General features: G+C 40.1%; 1 protein-coding gene across 1 annotated transcript in view; it reads left to right on the top strand.

Annotated features, from left to right (window-relative positions):
- The first annotated feature begins 4,068 nt into the window (after nucleotides 1-4,068).
- BRI3 (brain protein I3) overlaps nucleotides 4,069-16,885 on the top strand; it is a 35,501-nt gene continuing 22,684 nt past the window's right edge. The window contains exons 1-2 of the mRNA XM_052000782.1: nucleotides 4,069-4,784; nucleotides 7,413-7,512. Coding sequence (XP_051856742.1) covers nucleotides 4,589-4,784; nucleotides 7,413-7,512 — 296 coding nt within the window. The 5' untranslated portion in view covers nucleotides 4,069-4,588. The remainder of the gene's footprint in view (nucleotides 4,785-7,412; nucleotides 7,513-16,885) is intronic.

Below are 16,885 nucleotides of genomic sequence, written 5' to 3'. Positions count from 1 at the left end.
TTACCAAAGAAGAGAAACTTATATTTGATTCTGTAAGCAATAGAGAACCACTGGAGTTTACTGATTAGAGGAGTAACAAGGTCATATTTGTACTTTACAAAAATCATTGGCAAATCTCTGTAGGATGTAATGAAGAGGAAAGAGTCTTGAGGAAGAGACATTAATTAGAAGATTATTGCAATGGTCCTGGAAAGGCGTGATACTTGAACAAGGGTGACAACTATATGAGGGATGATTTGAGGGAATGGATTTGAGAGGTATTATAGAGATAGGAATGGTAAAATTTGACAACTGCTAAAATATGTAGTAGGAAAGAGTGAAAAGTCAGAGAGATGCTGAGGTCATGTACCTGGGTGTTTGGAGGGGTGTTAATGCTTTTTTTATATGGAAGTCCTTAGGATCCCAGATTTTAGCTCTGGTAGTTCTGTAACTATAATCCTGCACATTTTTTAAAAAAGGCATCAAAATCTGGAAGAAAGTTTAGTATAACAGACATTACACTGGTGCTGCATTCAGAGAAGCTGGGTTCAAGGTGCCCCTTTGATACTACTTATGTGATCTTGGGCAAATTATTTAATTTTCTTGGACTTCACTTTTCTCATCTGTAAAATGAGGGAGTTGGACTATATAACCTTAGCAAAATTTGATGCACAAAAAGGAAAGGTGGCTTGCATAGGAGCTGAGATCTAATGACAGAAGGAACATTAAACTTCATCTAGTCTAACTTCCTAATTATATGGAAGATTAAATTGGAGAGGTTAAATTGCAATTTCCCATTTGGGACTGGAAATGCTAGGTGACAGGCAATTACCCTGCAAAGGGACAAACCAGTTTCGGTGATCATGCTGATGAATTATCTTCATAGCTTATATCTGTCTACTTCACATCAGCCTAAGATTCTTTTGGGGTCAGCTCCAGAAATCAGGTTCCTCAGTCACTTCAATTATATCTAACTCTTTGTGACCCCATCTGGGATTTTCTTGGCAAAGATACTTGAGTGATTTACCATTTTCTTTTCTAGCTCATTTTACAGATGAGGAACTGAAGCAGAGTAATAATTGTCTGAGGTCAAATTCGAACTCAGTTCTTCCTGACACCACTCTGTCCACTGTACCACCTAGCTGCCCAGTGTCCCTGGAGCTATTGGTGTGCAAATCAATCAATAAGCTTTTATTAGGCACCTCACTATATGCTTAATAAATGTGCTAGTTCCTGAGCAGATCAATAAAAAGAATAAAAATCCCCATTCTCAAGTAGGTTATGTTCTAACTGAAGAATCTACAAGGACATATATGAATTTATATAGAATAAATATAAAGAGACAGACTACAAAGTAGTTAAATGCTAAGTCCTTTGGAAGAGAGGACACACTTACATTTGGGAAGGATCAGGGAAGGCTTCCAGTAGAAGGTGGTGTTTGAGCTGCTTCTTGTGAGTAACATAGAACAGACCAGTTTGGAGTAAGTGTTCAGCTATGTTCCAAAGATAGGCTGGGGCCAGATTGTGAAAGTCTTTAAAAACTAAACAGAAGATAAACCCTGAGGACATTATAAAGTAGGGGAAAATAATTGGAAGGAAGGAAACACACTCAGTGTCTAGCATCGGCAGGAGTTCCAGGACTGGCTGGATTGCAGTAACTTTTCAGCCAGCGTCTGGTCTCCCCATTCAGGGCCTCAGTGCAGGGAGAGCCTGCCAATTCCTGAAGCCTGGGAAAGAGTACTGCCCCTACCTCCAACCTGGGAACTAGAGACCTTCCCTCCCTCCTCTCAGCTAAACTTTAATTTGCTTTTGGACTAGGAAGAGCTGTGTTGAGCTCCGAGGTTGAAAGCCTTGGAGGCCCTGGAGCTCACAGCAGGCCCAGATCTGAGTGGCCCCCTTCAGCAATGAGCCTCCTCACCTATCCTTATTTCGGGGATAGGAATGGTTATGTATATTTATCTTTGTATGGGAGAGTGGACACTTAGAAAAGGAGTGTCGTCCCAGTCTATGGGATAGGATATGTGAGCCATATGGGTGCATGGGCTTGGATTAGATAAACCTTTTTACATGTGGCCCCCAGGACTATTGTGTAATTATTTATGGAGTATGTGTATGTACCTGGGGAAATCACAAATTATGTGAATCACAGATTTAGAGTTGGAAGAGACCTCATGATTCATCTCAAATAAGTCCCTTCATTTTTATATAGGATACAACTGAGGTAAAATAATTTGCCCAAGATTACACCTTTAAAGACACGTAGGGGGATGTGGTCTTAATTTGAGCTTGGGGATCCTAGGAAAGCAAGATTATGCAAGTCTAGGCTTGAGGTTTGGTATTTATAGGGTCATACAGGAATGGAGACCCTGGGGAGTCATCCTCATCACAAGTCAGGGGCTGTGATATGTGTTGGTTGTGTATTTATGTGTATGTGTGTACGTGAGGGGGGCTTCTCTGGGAGCCAGTCTCTTTACTGGGTGTGTATATGTGGGCAGCCAGAATGGAGATCCTTTGAAAGGCAGCCACCACACAAGGTGTGTATGGGTGTAGGGGCTCAAGCTTGGCATAGCCCTGGGGGTAGGTTGTGTGTGTGCTGTAATTTGTATTTGGGGTATTTGAGGTGGAATTCTATAGAAGTGGGAGATGCAAGATGTGTTTGAAGTATATTGTACCTGGGAATGAAAACCTTCCCCAGTCAGCCTCAACACAGCCCTGGGGTTGTGCCATGTAGGAATCTGTACTTACTCATGTGTGGGGTGAATGAGAATGTGAAATTCCAGAGTTTCACAGGCCTTGGGCATATTATGTGTGAGGTGGGTGGGAATGGAGGTGGGGGAGGAGGGCCCTAGAGTTTAATTGTGTGTACAATGTGAAGGGGTAGGAGAGGGAATGGTGACTAGGAGTCAGCCACCAATTGGGGGGGTTGTGTGTGTGTGTGTGTGTGTGTGTGTATGTAATTGGGGACTCTGAGGATGTGTAGTTTTGTGTATTGTAAGTTGTTGTTGGGTGTGTAGGTCTTCTGAATGAAGGGAGGGTGACTACTGGCACCCTTGGACATCTTCACCAAGGGTCTAGAAATATGATACTGTGTGTGTGGGGGAGGAAAAGGAACCCCTCTGGGAGTCAGCCACCACGTGGGTTGTTTGTATCTGTCTGTGAATGGGGTGAGACTGAGGCCTCGGCACTGGCCTGGGAATGTGACTGTATGTGGGGGTGGTGTATGTGTGGAGGAAATGGAGCTCCTCTGGGAGCTAGCCACCACGTGTGAGTGTGTGTGTGTGTGCGCGCGCGCGCCCGCGCACCCCTATTAAGGATGGGAACCTTCCTGGAGACAGGTTCTCCACGGGGTGGGTGGGTTGGGGTTGATTGAGAAAAGTGTGCCAGGTCTAGATCTGGTGTGATTGGGTATGGGGTGCGTGTATGAGGTTCCTGAGGGCGGCAGCCTTGCTCCAGGCTTGGGGATGTCATTATGAATTTGTGGGGAGAGTCCACACTATTCTCTGGAACCCCTTTGGGAGTGGGGATTCACATGGGCTGTGCGGGGACCAGAATGGGGAGACAGCTTCTCTGCAGGGTTGGGGGTGCATATGACTGTGCGGGTTGGATGCCAGTCCCTGTGAGCAGCTGGGGGGGCGTGCCCTGGGGACATCACCTGCCTCAGGCCAGGGATCACTTAAGAGGAAAAAGGGGGGTGACGGATCGATAATCTGGGATTTGAATTGAATCAAGGGTCCCGCGGGAAAAGGTGAGTGAGTGGATGTTCCCAGTGGTTTGGGGCATGGGTCAGTTACTTTCAGTCGGGAGAGAAGAAGAGCGAGAGAAGACCGACTCTTAGTTCCCCACTCCCACCCTCACTCCTATCACTGGCGGGGCGAGGCGGGGGGGACCCAACAGGTGGAGGGAAAGAAGAGCAAGTGGCTGGCCGAAGGCGCGGCTCCTTTAAGACTCTTCTCCTTTGCTCCCGCCCCCTTTTCCCCTTCCCCCAGCTTAGGCGGGCGAGTCGCCGCGCCGGGGAGCAGCGCCACGTGACCCCCAGTCTTGTGACCCGCCTGGGAAGCGGGAGCTGTAGAGGCAGCCGGAGCACTTCGGCTTGGGGGTGGGAGGGGTGGGAGCGAGCACCTCTCGCGCGCTCCAGTTTTGCTCTGCCCAGCCCAGCCCGCGAGAGGAAAAGCACGCGCTCGCGCGCGCGCCACTCCCCCTCCTCTCTTTCACCCCCCCCTCACCTCCTGTCTCTGGAGTTCGAAGGGCTCGGGTCCTCCCTGCCCGCTCCTCCCCAGCCCCCGCGCCCCGCGCGCCACGCCTGCCCCTGCGCGCGTGCCTGCCTAGTCGTTCGGCTTTGCTTCTGGTATTGCCACTTCGCTGCGGGGAGGGCGGCGGAAGAACCGGAGGAGGGAATCCCCCTCTGGTCCGGGGACAGGGGGCGGGGGGAGTGGCGTTCGGGCTTTCCCTTTGCTGCAGCGTCGGGCCGCCGCGAAGTTGGGAGTTTCGAACCCAGGAGGAGAACGAGGAGGAAGCCGCAGCAGCTTGGGGACTCGCTGGCCGCTCTTCACTTTTTTATCCTCCCTCCCCGTTCATTCCCTTCTTCCGCACCCTCTCCCTTTGCCCCACCATGGATAATAAGCCTCTGCTGCAGGAGCGACCACCTGCCTACAACCTGGAGGCTGGCCAGGGCGACTACGCTTACGGGCGGCACAACTACGGGGCCATCCCGGTCGCTCCTGCCCAGCCCGGGCTCCAGCCGAGCTTCCAGCCGGGCTACCAACCCGGTTTCCAGCCCCCGCCGCCTTACTCTTACAACGTTGCAGGTGGGTCGCTTTTCTTACTATGCCGGGGATGCAACCTCGGGTTCTGGGTGTGGGGTAACAAAGTTTGAGATCCACTCGTCCCCTCCCTCCCCCACTTCTCTGGAGTGGGTGGGGTCTCAGTTGGGTTTCGGGATGTGTGTGGAGGGGGCCCTGGGAGAAGAACAATATGATGGTTGGGGGACGTTTGCTGTTACGCGTAGGGACGAAGGAAAAGTCGGAAACTTGTTTATTTTTTAGACTAACTTCAACCCTTCTCTTCTTCCTCTCTTCGGAGATACTCGGGCTTCAAAGTTTCCTGTTTTGATGCATCTGGAGTTGCTAAACCTTTCTGCCTCCGAGCAGCATTTGTCCCTTCTATTTGCAAGAACTGCAGGCAGCCTGGGTGCCTGAGGCCAGAACTCCTTGTCTGGAAGCTTTCCAGGACGCCAAGGCTCTGGCTGTTTAGGGAAGAAACTTTGAAATCTTTTGGGGATGGTAGAAACAAATCCTTGGAATTATGCCCCTTGTTACTGAATAGTAGCTGCTTCTCAGTCACCAGTACGCTCCAGTCTCACCAGAGCTGTTTTATTTTTAATTTGTAGTGTGCCCACTTCTATGTATTATGAGGTGGCAAGACAATTTAAGTTGGTTAAGGATTGCAGACCTCATTCTGGGCTGAATAAGAATACTTCTGGATTGCTGAAGTCACTTGGTTCAAATGGGAATTATTTATTAGCAAGTGTAAATAACACTACTGGCTTGTAGAATATCTGCTTCAGTTGCCAGTGAAGGAATTATTCATAACAGTCCTAAAGAAATATTGAGAAACCAATGTGGCTACTTGGGCCTAGAGTGAGGTGTTTCACTTTTGAAGCACTTGGAGTAAGATTAGAGTTAACAAGTATTTCCTTAGTGTGGCTTTGGCCTGTGCCTTCTGTTTTCCTTCCCTCTTTGTCTCTGGGACTGGGAGTTAATATTCTCCCGAGCTCTTGGAAGAAAGAACTCCTCCTGTATGGTGAACTCTCTTAGGGACAGATCCAGATTGTCCCTGTTATTTGTTCTCACTGTTACCAATTTACTCCCACTTCACTCCTAAGAAAAGGAGGGAATCTCAAGATCAATTCTTTGCAACTCCTCTTCCTTTTCAACCCTGGAAGTCTATTTGATGGAGAAGAGGTTGAAATTGTTGGGAGTGATTTTTGTCTGCTTTTGGGGATTTTAGTTAGTATTTGTATTGTTTCTGATCTGTCGTGGTTTATTGAGAACTGGCATTTGCCAAGTACAAGAATCCCTTATATCTTTCATCTGGGTTGTTGTTCCACTAACAGCAAATTTCATTTTTATATCTACATGTAGTTGATGGCCTTTATAAGTCGCTATAGTTAGAAAAAAAAAATTCACCTGGTGGCCAACCTTCTGGTGACAAGCCTTTCCAAACTTAGCTGGGCTGTTCCTTCGAGGACAGCCTGTTAACCCAGCCTTTCCAGCTTGAAAGGTCCTGCCAGACAGGACTTGTGCTCTCCTGGCAGCCTTAGATAACACAAGGTCACTCTCCGTGCCACTCTCAGAGTAGGGCTTTAGTAGAAGCTTTGCTTAATATGGTAACTGTTTTAAAGGATTAGAAAATGGGCAAACTTTATTTGAGTCCTGGGTTTGTAGTTTCAACGTATTTACATCCTTGAATCCAGGGTTTCTGCATTTTGGTCCTCTTTCTCTGATGATGGGGAAATAAATGTGCTTTTCTGGCACATATATGCTCAAGACTAACTTTGTAATTTCCTTTATTTTGCCTGGAGATTTTAATTGTATATCTGGTTTCCTTTTTAAGTCCTTTAAAGAGAGAGTTAGATTGTGAAATTATTAAAGAGTTATCTCAGTCGTTGGCTTGAAAAGAATGCACTTTTGGAGGTGGCTGTCTTCCTCCTCCTTCACCCTGTTTTTAGTACTCAGGTTACTGTTTAACTTGAAAAGTGAACCTGAAGTCAAACTGGTAAGCTTTACTGACACATTCTGTCACCATTTGAATGCAAATGTAAGATAAACTTTAGGCTACTGGTTAAAATTGTGATAAATGGTCTTTGAATCTAGCTAAAGTGAACTTTTTAAAGGTAATTCCTCTTGTACTGCTGTACCAAACCTGAATATGCCTTAAAAAGTGAGTTAGCCAGCTCAATGAAACCTGTTATACTGGCTCAAATGTATGTGTTGGAGTGCATTTGAAACTTAGATAATGCTTTTTTGCTAATATGTGATAATTAGTGTAATGGTGTTTGTACCATCTACCCCAGAATTGTGAGGAAAGTGGCTTCATACATCTTAAGTCAAGATTCGCATTTAAGTTGTTACCATTGTGATTTAAATGTTTCACTTTGAAATTAAGTGTTCATTATTACAGACTTAAATAACTGTCTTTAGACCTGGTGATGAATATTATACAAATCCAGGTGATTTCCCCCTATTGTTCTGTTTTTTGTTATTGAGATACTGTACAATATGCATATTGTGAGACATCTTTCTTTAGGAAACTGCCATTTTTGCTTTTTATTTACTTTCTCAACTAAGGGTCAGGGGACTTACAATTGAGTTTTATGAAATTTTTTTTTTTCTTTCCTCTTTCCTTCTCTTGGATATGATGCTTGTTCCTGACAGGTCGGCCTGCATATGCACCTGGATCCTATAATATTCAACCACAAGGTGTGTTCCAGCCTTCCAGTGCTATAGTAGTTGTTGGAGGTTGTCCAGCCTGCAGGTATGGTAGTTCTATCTACATGGAATTATGATTTTTTAAAAGAATAATTTTTAAATTTTATATATATCTGGACCCTTTCTACTGTTCCAGTTTTCTTAGTTACTTCCTTTTGTACACTTTGTGATGCGGTAACACTGGCTCCCTTCCTATTCTTTGAAAATGATGCCCCATCTCCAAACTGCAAGTTGTCCTCCATATTTGAAATGCATTTCTTGCTTACCTCCTACCTCTTTGCTTCTTTTGGAACTCAGATCAAATCTCACCTTTTTAAGGAGACATTTCTCAGTGTTGTTTTCCCACCTCTTCCTAGACCTCCCCACCCCAAGTGTCTTTTCTCTGAGATTATCTACCATATGTTTTTTCTTCTGTCTCCTTCCTCCTCTCCCTCCACCCCTCCAAGAATTGTCTTCTTGAAGGGGCAGGGATCATGATTTTGCCTTTATATATCTTCACTATATAATCCTTGATATAGTGTCTGGCACATAGTTAACACTTAATAAATATATATTGGTTGGCGGTTGGCTAAAACCAATTTAAACACATTCACACAAAACCTAACAGACCAGATTATTTGGGACACAGGGAGACAAAGGTATAACTGTTCTCATAATTTCAGTTGGTGTATGTTCTGGCTCCTTGTTTTGAGAATATGCAAACCATCTAATGTGAGCTACTTCAACTTCTTTCTGTCTCAACATTACATTTTCTTCATTTTAGTGTCACTCTTCCTTTCCAAGGTTTACTTATCTGCATGTGTTTGTAAATCCATTTTTTTCCTCTCTTAAGCAATTCCAGTCCATTAATTTATCCATCCTCTTTTCTTGCAAAATGATTCTCCCTCCACTGATTCTTCTGCCTAAAAATAGGCTCAGGTGTTCGTTATTTTCTTCCTCTCCAAACTTTCTTCTTGACTCTCTTTCCATTTGTTGCCTAGCTTAAGTACACTTCCCGCTGCTGCTTCCTCAACACCTGATCCTTCCACTGCTTGCATTCTTTTTTCTGCTTTCATCAATGAACTGAAATAGCTCTTTCAGAAATAGACATTACTATCCCTACTATCAAAGCTAATAGGATTTTCCTAGGCTTCATTCTTTTTGATTTCTCTGCAACATTTGATACTTACTACCTCTTCCTTTGAATTTTTATTCCTTGGGCTCCATGATACCTCTTACATTTTTCTCTTTTTGCCTTTCTATTATTGTAGTCTCTCTTCAATGACTCCTTATACTTCCTTTGTTTTCTATCTTTTCGTCTCTTTACTTTTTCCTCTTAGACAAATTCATCTATTCAGCTATTGACTCCTAAATCGATAGCTCTAAATATTAGTCCTTCACATTTTCATGGATGGTTAGCAAGAAAACCAAGTAGAAGTAGCCTTGGGCAACTCAGTATTATTTAAAGGGAACTTACCCTCTTTTCTCTGCCTCTGTAAACCTCTTTAGAATTCTTATGTTTGTTAATGGCACTACTATTTTCCAAATTATTTTGCCCATGAAACATCTCTTTCTTCCTTTCTATTCTCATTGGTAGCTTAAATGAATCTTATGCTAATTTCTTAGAAGTGTATCATTATCTTAACTAGTCTTCCTGACTTCCAGTTTTACCCTATATAATCTACCCTCTTTGCTAACTTTTCTGGTTATGTTACAACTTTAGTCAAAAATCTTCAATTATTTCCTTTCTTTAGAGATTCAAGTCCAACTCTTTAGTATTACATTCTAGGCTTGCTACAAACTATCTCTTACTCACATGGACAGCTTTATCTTTCATTATTTTCTTAAACATATGTAATCTATGTGCTAGCCAATTAATACTCAGTCTTTCTTGAATGTGCTTGCATTGTTCTGCCTTGATTCATCTGTGCTTTTTCCTTTCTCTGGATTGCCTTTCTTCCTCAATTCTGATGCTGTTTCAACCATCTATCTACCTTCTTAGTTTAGATGCCACTTTACTCTATAAAGGCTTCTGAACACCACATAGAGGTTAAGCCATAACTTCTTTCAACACTTTTTTTCTTTTAAAATTTTTCAGTTAAGAAAGCATTTTTTTTTCCCCCAATTCTCATCCCTTCTCCGTCTCTTATTTAAATCCTTATGGCAGATATTCATATTTAAGCAAAATAAGTTCTGACATTGGCCACATCCCAAAATAAGAATCTAAGAATCTAAGTGCATCTAAGAATCCATTACCTCACTGTCAGGAGATGGAAAAGAAGTATCCTCATTAGTCCCCTGGACCAATATTAGGTCATTTCATTATTTTTCAAAGTGGTTTGTCTTTACCATGTTATTTTTATAGAAATTGTTTATTTGGTTCTACTTGTTTTACTTTGCATTGATTTATATAAGTTTTCCCCAGTTTTCTCTGGGACTTTGAGAATTTCTTGTGATTTAATAGTATTCTATTATAGTCATATATCTTAATCTGTTCAGCCATTACCAAATGGCGGACACTATGTTGGTTTTCAAGTTTTTTGTACCAAAAACCAAAATTTATAAAATATTTTTGTATATATGGGTTCTTTTTTTTTTATCTATTTGGAATATGGACTGATAGCAGTATAACTGGCTCAGTATACAGTTCAGTGACTTGTGAGGCAGAGTTCCAAATTGCTTTCCAAAAATGGCTGAACCATAATGACTCCCCCAACAGTACATTAATTTGTCTATTTTTATGCAGGTTCTCTTAACATCTGTCATTTTCCTTTTATGTTAACTTTACCTGTCAGATAGGTATGTAAAGATTCTTTATTATTATTATTATTTTTAATTTTTGATTCACCTAGATACCTCAGAAAACTTAAAAAACTCATAAGCTTCTTTTAAAATTAAAATTAATTTTTTCATAAAAAATGAGGAAATATATTCAGGTGAGATTTATTTAGGAAATAAATATTCTGACTCATTTTTAACTAAATTCAGAGGGAGAATATATTGTTACCTATTCATCATAGGAGGTGTCAGTGACTTTTGGAAATTATTCCTTTCTTTGGAGAAATGTAGGAAACCCCACTTTACTGTGATGTGTTTGTTTTGAACAAAATCCTAAATTTTTTTTTTAAATGATTAGAAATATATACCTGCTGGCTCTTTTTTGCAATATTGATTTGCAATTAATTTGTAATACTGCTAATTTGCAAAATTGCAAAAAATTGCAAAATTAATTTGCAATATTAATACTAACATTACTCAAACAAGAAATTAGATGCACCATTGGAAGCACCCTTTCCCCCAATTATTTAGGTTATATTATTCACTGAAGTTATATTAGTAAACATAGATATAGAGATTTTTAAAAAAGTTTATGGTAGCACCCACTATTTAAGGGAAGTAGGTGATTTTTATTGTTTTTATTACGGTGATTGTGTGGGTTAAGAACTTGACTTTGTAGACCCAGGAGACTTGATGTAGGGGATGGGTGAAATGAGGTAGACCACAGTGTGGTTCTGTTATGTGATAAGATACTTCTTTGAATTTTCTATAGATTTGAGTCAAAAGGAGGCATTGAACTATTGGTATTTATATTTGAATGGATCTGTACATCTCATCAATTTAGTTACTCTCTCAATTGATGCAAATCCCCACCTATGCACACCTGTGTAGATTTAGAAGGAGCTGATAGCACAATGGGTACAATTCTAGACTTGGAGACAAGAAGACCTGAGTTCAAATGTAGCCTCAGACACTTGTTAGCTGGTTATCCTACACAATTACTTGGCTTCTGTCTGCCTCAGTTTCCTCGAGCTCACAACCTAAGTGTTCTTGATTCCTCACTACCTTCCTCCCACTTCCTGTATCTATTCTGTTCCTTTGATGATTTCACCTTTGCAGCATCTCTGGTTGGCCTTCCCCCTATCTCCCAGACTGATACTGCTCTGGGATAGGCCTAATCTCACAACTGGGCTGACAGTACTTTGCTAGTGGATCTGCCTAGTTCAAGTCTCTTCCCATCCCTTCGTTCCACCAGAATGATTTTGCTAAAATGCAGGTCCAACCCTGTAATCCTTCCTACTAAATAAACTAGTGGCTCCCTTATGGACTCCAGGATCAAATGTATAATCTTTCTCTGACTCATTTGACAGATGAGGAAACTGAGGCAAACAGGGTTGTTGCTCAGGGTCACACAGCTAGTAAGTGTCTAAGGACAGATTTGAACTCAGGGAGAAGAGTCTTTTTGAGCCATGGCACTGCTTCATCTAGCTGCCCAAGGCTTCCTTTAAGTCTTAAAACACATCTTCTTTAGGAAGCCTTTCCCAACCCTTCTTAATTCTTTTTTTTAAAATTTAGCTTGTTTGTATATATGATTTTAATTTGTTGTCTCTATTAGATTGTAAAGCTCCGTGAGGGCAGGGATTGGCTTTTGCTTTTTTTTTTTTTTTTTGTATCTCTAGCACATAATAAATGCTTATTGATTGACAGCTACTCTCAAAGTTGATGTGAGAATCAAATGAGATAATAATTATAAAATGCAGTTTTTTAACACAAAGTAGGGATTTAATAAATAATTGTTCTTTTTCCCATATGTCTTTCAAAGAGGAACTGCCTAATATCCTGGAAGTCATTCTCTAGGACTTGTAATATGAGGAGGCCATTGTAGCAGTAGACTGTCCATCTATTCACTACAAGATTTTCAAATCAGCATTTCCAGTAAAATATCTTTTACAAGTTAGTATAATTGGGAACTATACCTCTGCATTATCTACTTACAGGTTAATTCTGACTGTTCTATTGAGATAGAAAAGTTTGAGAATGAAGTTCAACAGAAAGAGAAATACTCAGGTGAATGAATAGTATTGGAGAAATGACATCTCTTGTTCTAGAAAGCTTTTTGGGAAATGCTTGTAGGACATATGATCATGAATGAATTGAGGGTTTTATATTAAAGACTTGGCATTTTCCCTAAGGGAGAATACATTCTAATATAAAGTAGGATAAAGTTGAATAGTATACAGTCTGGGTCTATATGATTACATTAAGATAATCAAATCATTCATATACAGTAATGGACCTAATCTAAGGTGAGGGTAATTTGAAATTGCATAATCCAATTAAATTCTTGTTTGGCTTTGAAATACTGTTAGAATTCTATCAAGTACTCATCCATTTTTAATTTAGACCCTGCCTGAGGTTAGTGCTGGTCTACAGATCCCTGAGATTGAGGTGTTGGTGGTAACCTTCCATAATAAGTTTCAGAAGCTCAGAAGAGGGTATGGAAACATAATGAACTGTTGTGGATCCATTGCATATGAGATGCTTATGCTACATTCAGTTCAAGAGATCTGAAGCATTTAGGAGACTAACTGTGGAGAGAAGAGCACAGGGCTGGAGGGTACAACTCTGGGAATTACTTGCAGAGATGACTATTGAATCTATGGGAGTTGATAAGGTAATCAAGTATCACTGTATAAAGTGCAAGAAGAAAAGGGCCAGGATGGAATGACGCAGATAAAGAACTGGGGAGAGGGAGAGAAGTTTGATAGAGAGGCTCTAACCTTAAGAGTCAGGAAGAGTCCTTTAGACTTTTCCCTTTAGAAGAAAATATGTCACAGGTCAAAAACCAAAGCCAAGATCTCTGGTCACTAGTTGCTTGCTTAGTTAAGAAAGTTGCCTTCCCCCATTTCCTGAAGGGATGAGAATTAGAGTTTTGACTCTCCTAAGTTTGTCTAGTGATTAACCTTACCTGTAGGGATCCCATTCTGTAGGAATTAGTGTATTGATCACTGGCAAGTCCCTTTGACTGATTACTCCCGAAATTTGTTGGGACTGGTCTGAGAAAGAATTCTTTTTAAAATGTATTTTTTTTTATTTTTAATAACTTTTTATTGATAGAACTCATGCCAGGGTAATTTTTTACAGCATTATCCCTTGCACTCACTTCTGTTCCGATTTTTCCCCTCCCTCCCTCCAACCTTCCCCTAGATGGCAAGCAGTCCTTTACATGTTGAATAGGTTACAGTATATCCTAGATACAATATATGTGTGCAAAACCGAACAGTTTTCTTGTTGCATAGGGAGAATTGGATTCAGAAGGTATAAATAATCCGGGAAGAAAAACAAAAATGCAAGCAGTTTATATTCATCTCCCAGTGTTCTTTCTTTGGGTGTAGCTGCTTCTGTCCATCTTTGATCAATTGAAACTGAATTAGCTCTCTTTCTCGAAGAGATCCACTTCCATCTCATTCTCAAACAGTATCGTTGTTGAGGTATATAATGATCTCCTGGTTCTGCTCATTTCACTTAGCATCTGTTCATGTAAGTGAGAGAGAATTCTTGAATAGCTTTTGGAGATTTGGTGCGTCCTATTAAGAGTCAAATGTCAACTCAAATGTTGTTTTTAACTTATTTTGATCTTTTTCTTGTTTAAGATTCTTGAAGTTCAAACTAGCTTTCAAAATTTCCCTGTTTGTTTGTGTTTGTTTGTTTCTGGCCCTCCTGTTCTCTTTTCTTTGGTTAAAAAAAAAAAAAAAGCCTTAATGATCACTCTCTACTCCCCCCTTTTTTTGTTATCACATCTTCCCAACAGTCCTTCCTCATTGGAGAGGAAAGAAAGAGAATGCCCTTAAAGCAAGCATGCATAGTCTGGGGGAATGATCCCCACATTGGCTCTGACCAAAAATGTGTCTCTTAGTCTGCACCTTGTCAAGAAGTGAGGTAGCATGCTTCTCTCTTAGTCCTCTGGTACTGTAGATGGTCACTCTATTAATCAGAGTTCTGAAGTCTTTCAAAATTGTTTTTCTTTATACTTATTATTGCATAAACTATTTCTTGGTTCTCTGAAATTGTCTCTTTTGCCATTTTTCATAGTGTGTTTATATTGCATTGTATTCATATACCATATATGATTACCCCAATTAACAGACACCTTTGCTAATATGAAATAAGCTGCTAAACATATTTTTTATACATTTGAGCACTTTTCCTCATTGATCTCTTTTGGGACATAGAGCTCTAGTAATGGTAGGGTTAAGGGTTATGCATAGCTTAGTTAAGTTTTGGGGCATAGTTCCAAATTGCTTTTAGAATGAGTGGAGCATTTTACAACTTCAGCAATGGTGGGTTAGTGTTCCTGTTTTCCCAAAACTTGTCCAACAGTTGTGATTTTCCTTTTTTGATAAATTTCATCAATCTAATGTATGTGAGGTGGAAGCTCATTTCCTTTAATTTGCATTTTTCTAATTGTCTGATTTGGAGCATTTTTTTCCCCTTTGGTATGGTTCTTGATAGCTTGCATTTGAAATTGTCTGTTCATATCCTTTTCCTGGAGAATGACTCATATTCTTATAAATTTGATTCAGTTCTTGAACTCTTGGATATGAAACTGTTATGAAAGAAAATTGTTGCAACACAATTTTTTTACCTCAGTTACCTGTTTCTTTCTTCTAATTTTAACTGAAATAGTTTGAATAGTTTCTTAAAGAATTTTGAAAGCTTTGGTGGGAGGTTTGTTTTGGTTAGCTCCTATATTGTTGGAGATAGAAAGCATTTCTTGTATTTTCCTCCATATGCATTGGATTATATAATCTTAGAATAATGAGGGTTTGTTAAGAATCTGATTTTATTTGAAGAGGGTATGCTAGTTCTGTTGATTCTGAGGGAAGGTATAATCTATGCATGCATTTTAGGCTGATAGTTTCTAAAAGGGGCATCTCAAATCCTTATACAGGTCTCATACAATTCACAAAATATGTGTTTTTTTAGTCAGATGATTATGTAATTGTATTAAGAGATTCTTATGAAGAAAAAATTTTATATTGACATGAAAATAATTGATACATATTTAAAACAAACATTTGAATCTTATGTTCTAGCTAATCAGACTGAGTTGCTCTGTGTCCTAATTTTAGGTAATTAATTAGCCCAAAGATCATTTTGGCATGGAAGAAGAAAAGTTACTCATTCCCACTTTAATCCCTTTCCTTGCTTCCTTCCATTTTTAGCATATTATTTCAGTACGGTTAGCTTTTCATTGAAATATGAGTGTGTATGTGGAAGAGGAGACTACTGTAGTAAAGTGAGGGTTGGTGTCCCAGCAGAGAACCTAAAGTGTTAGGTGAGCAGAAGATACTTGGTTGTTTTTGGTTTTATTGTATCCCTTTTCCCATTCTGAATGTTCTTTATTTTTATGATTTGAAGATGGTATTCCTAAAGTTGTGTTCTAAATACTTAGATATTTCCTTTTTTTTAAAAAATCTGAAATGAGTCTTAGTTGACAGACAAGTCATTTTCCCTGTCAATAAATAATTTTTTCTAATCACCTTTAAGTTGAAAGTAATTCTAGTATAACTTCTTAGTGTAGTACTGTGGTTGAATAATAGTTGTTATTGATCAGCCTTTTTAGTTGTATCTGACTCTTCATGAACTCATTTGGGGTTGTTTGGGGTTTTTTGTTTTCTTTTTTTTGGTGAAGATGCTGGAATAATGATTTGCCATTTCTATCTCCAGCTTGCCCAGAGTCACCCAGCTAATGAGTGTCTGTAGCCACATGTTGAGCTCAGAAAGGTGACTCTTCACGACTCCAGGCCTAGTACTGTCTCCCAATAGCATTTTGTGTAGGGCTTTGCTGTGAAGTTAAACAATATCATCTGTTCTCGGATTTGCCATCATTTGGAAAATGTGGTTGGTGGTGTGAAGGTGATAGCAGTATTGGGTGGCATCTCTCCTAATCCAATAATAAGCAAGATCAATTTTGGTTCATGTTAACTGCCTGGTCACACTTTCTCAGAGGTCTCCTGGTCGGACTTTGGTCACTAGCTGCAATTCAGCTTTTTTAGTTCTGACTGAATGCAGAGAGAGGGATAATTGGGAATCACCAACCCTGCCTTCTGAAACTAGCAGAACCAATAGAATCTTTTCAGTTGAAGGCTTTGCAAGAACAAGTTATTTATTCTAGAGATCTGAACTTCTAAGTTAGATCTGGTATTGCTTTTTTTGAGGTCATAGCATCATCGACTCTTAAAAGATCAGATGACCCTTTTCAACTACAAAGTGATACAGGCCAGTTCCAATAGATTTGTGATGAAAAGAGCCATCTGCACCCAGAGAGAGGACTATGGGCATGAGGGTGGTTCACAGTATAGTATGTTTACTTTTTTAATTGTTATTTGCTTGCTTTTTGTTTTCTTTCTCATCTTTTCCCTTTTAGATTTAATTTTTCTTGTGCAGCATAATAATTGCTGAAATAGGTATAAAGGAATTGCACATGTTTAACATAGATTACTTGCCTCTAGTGGAGGGGAAAAATTTGTAACACAAGGTTTTGCAAGGATGAATGTTGAAAATTATGCCTATGTTTTGAAAGTAAAAAGTTTTAATAATAGATAAAAAACTGGGAAAATATTTTTACACTGTCAGATGAGGTCATATGGGGGGGTTAC

Source organism: Antechinus flavipes, chromosome 1 (assembly GCF_016432865.1).
Source record: "Antechinus flavipes isolate AdamAnt ecotype Samford, QLD, Australia chromosome 1, AdamAnt_v2, whole genome shotgun sequence".
Taxonomy (NCBI): Eukaryota; Metazoa; Chordata; class Mammalia; order Dasyuromorphia; family Dasyuridae; genus Antechinus; species Antechinus flavipes.
Note: the sequence above shows the minus strand (reverse complement) of the source record. Positions and strands in the feature narration are given on the sequence as shown.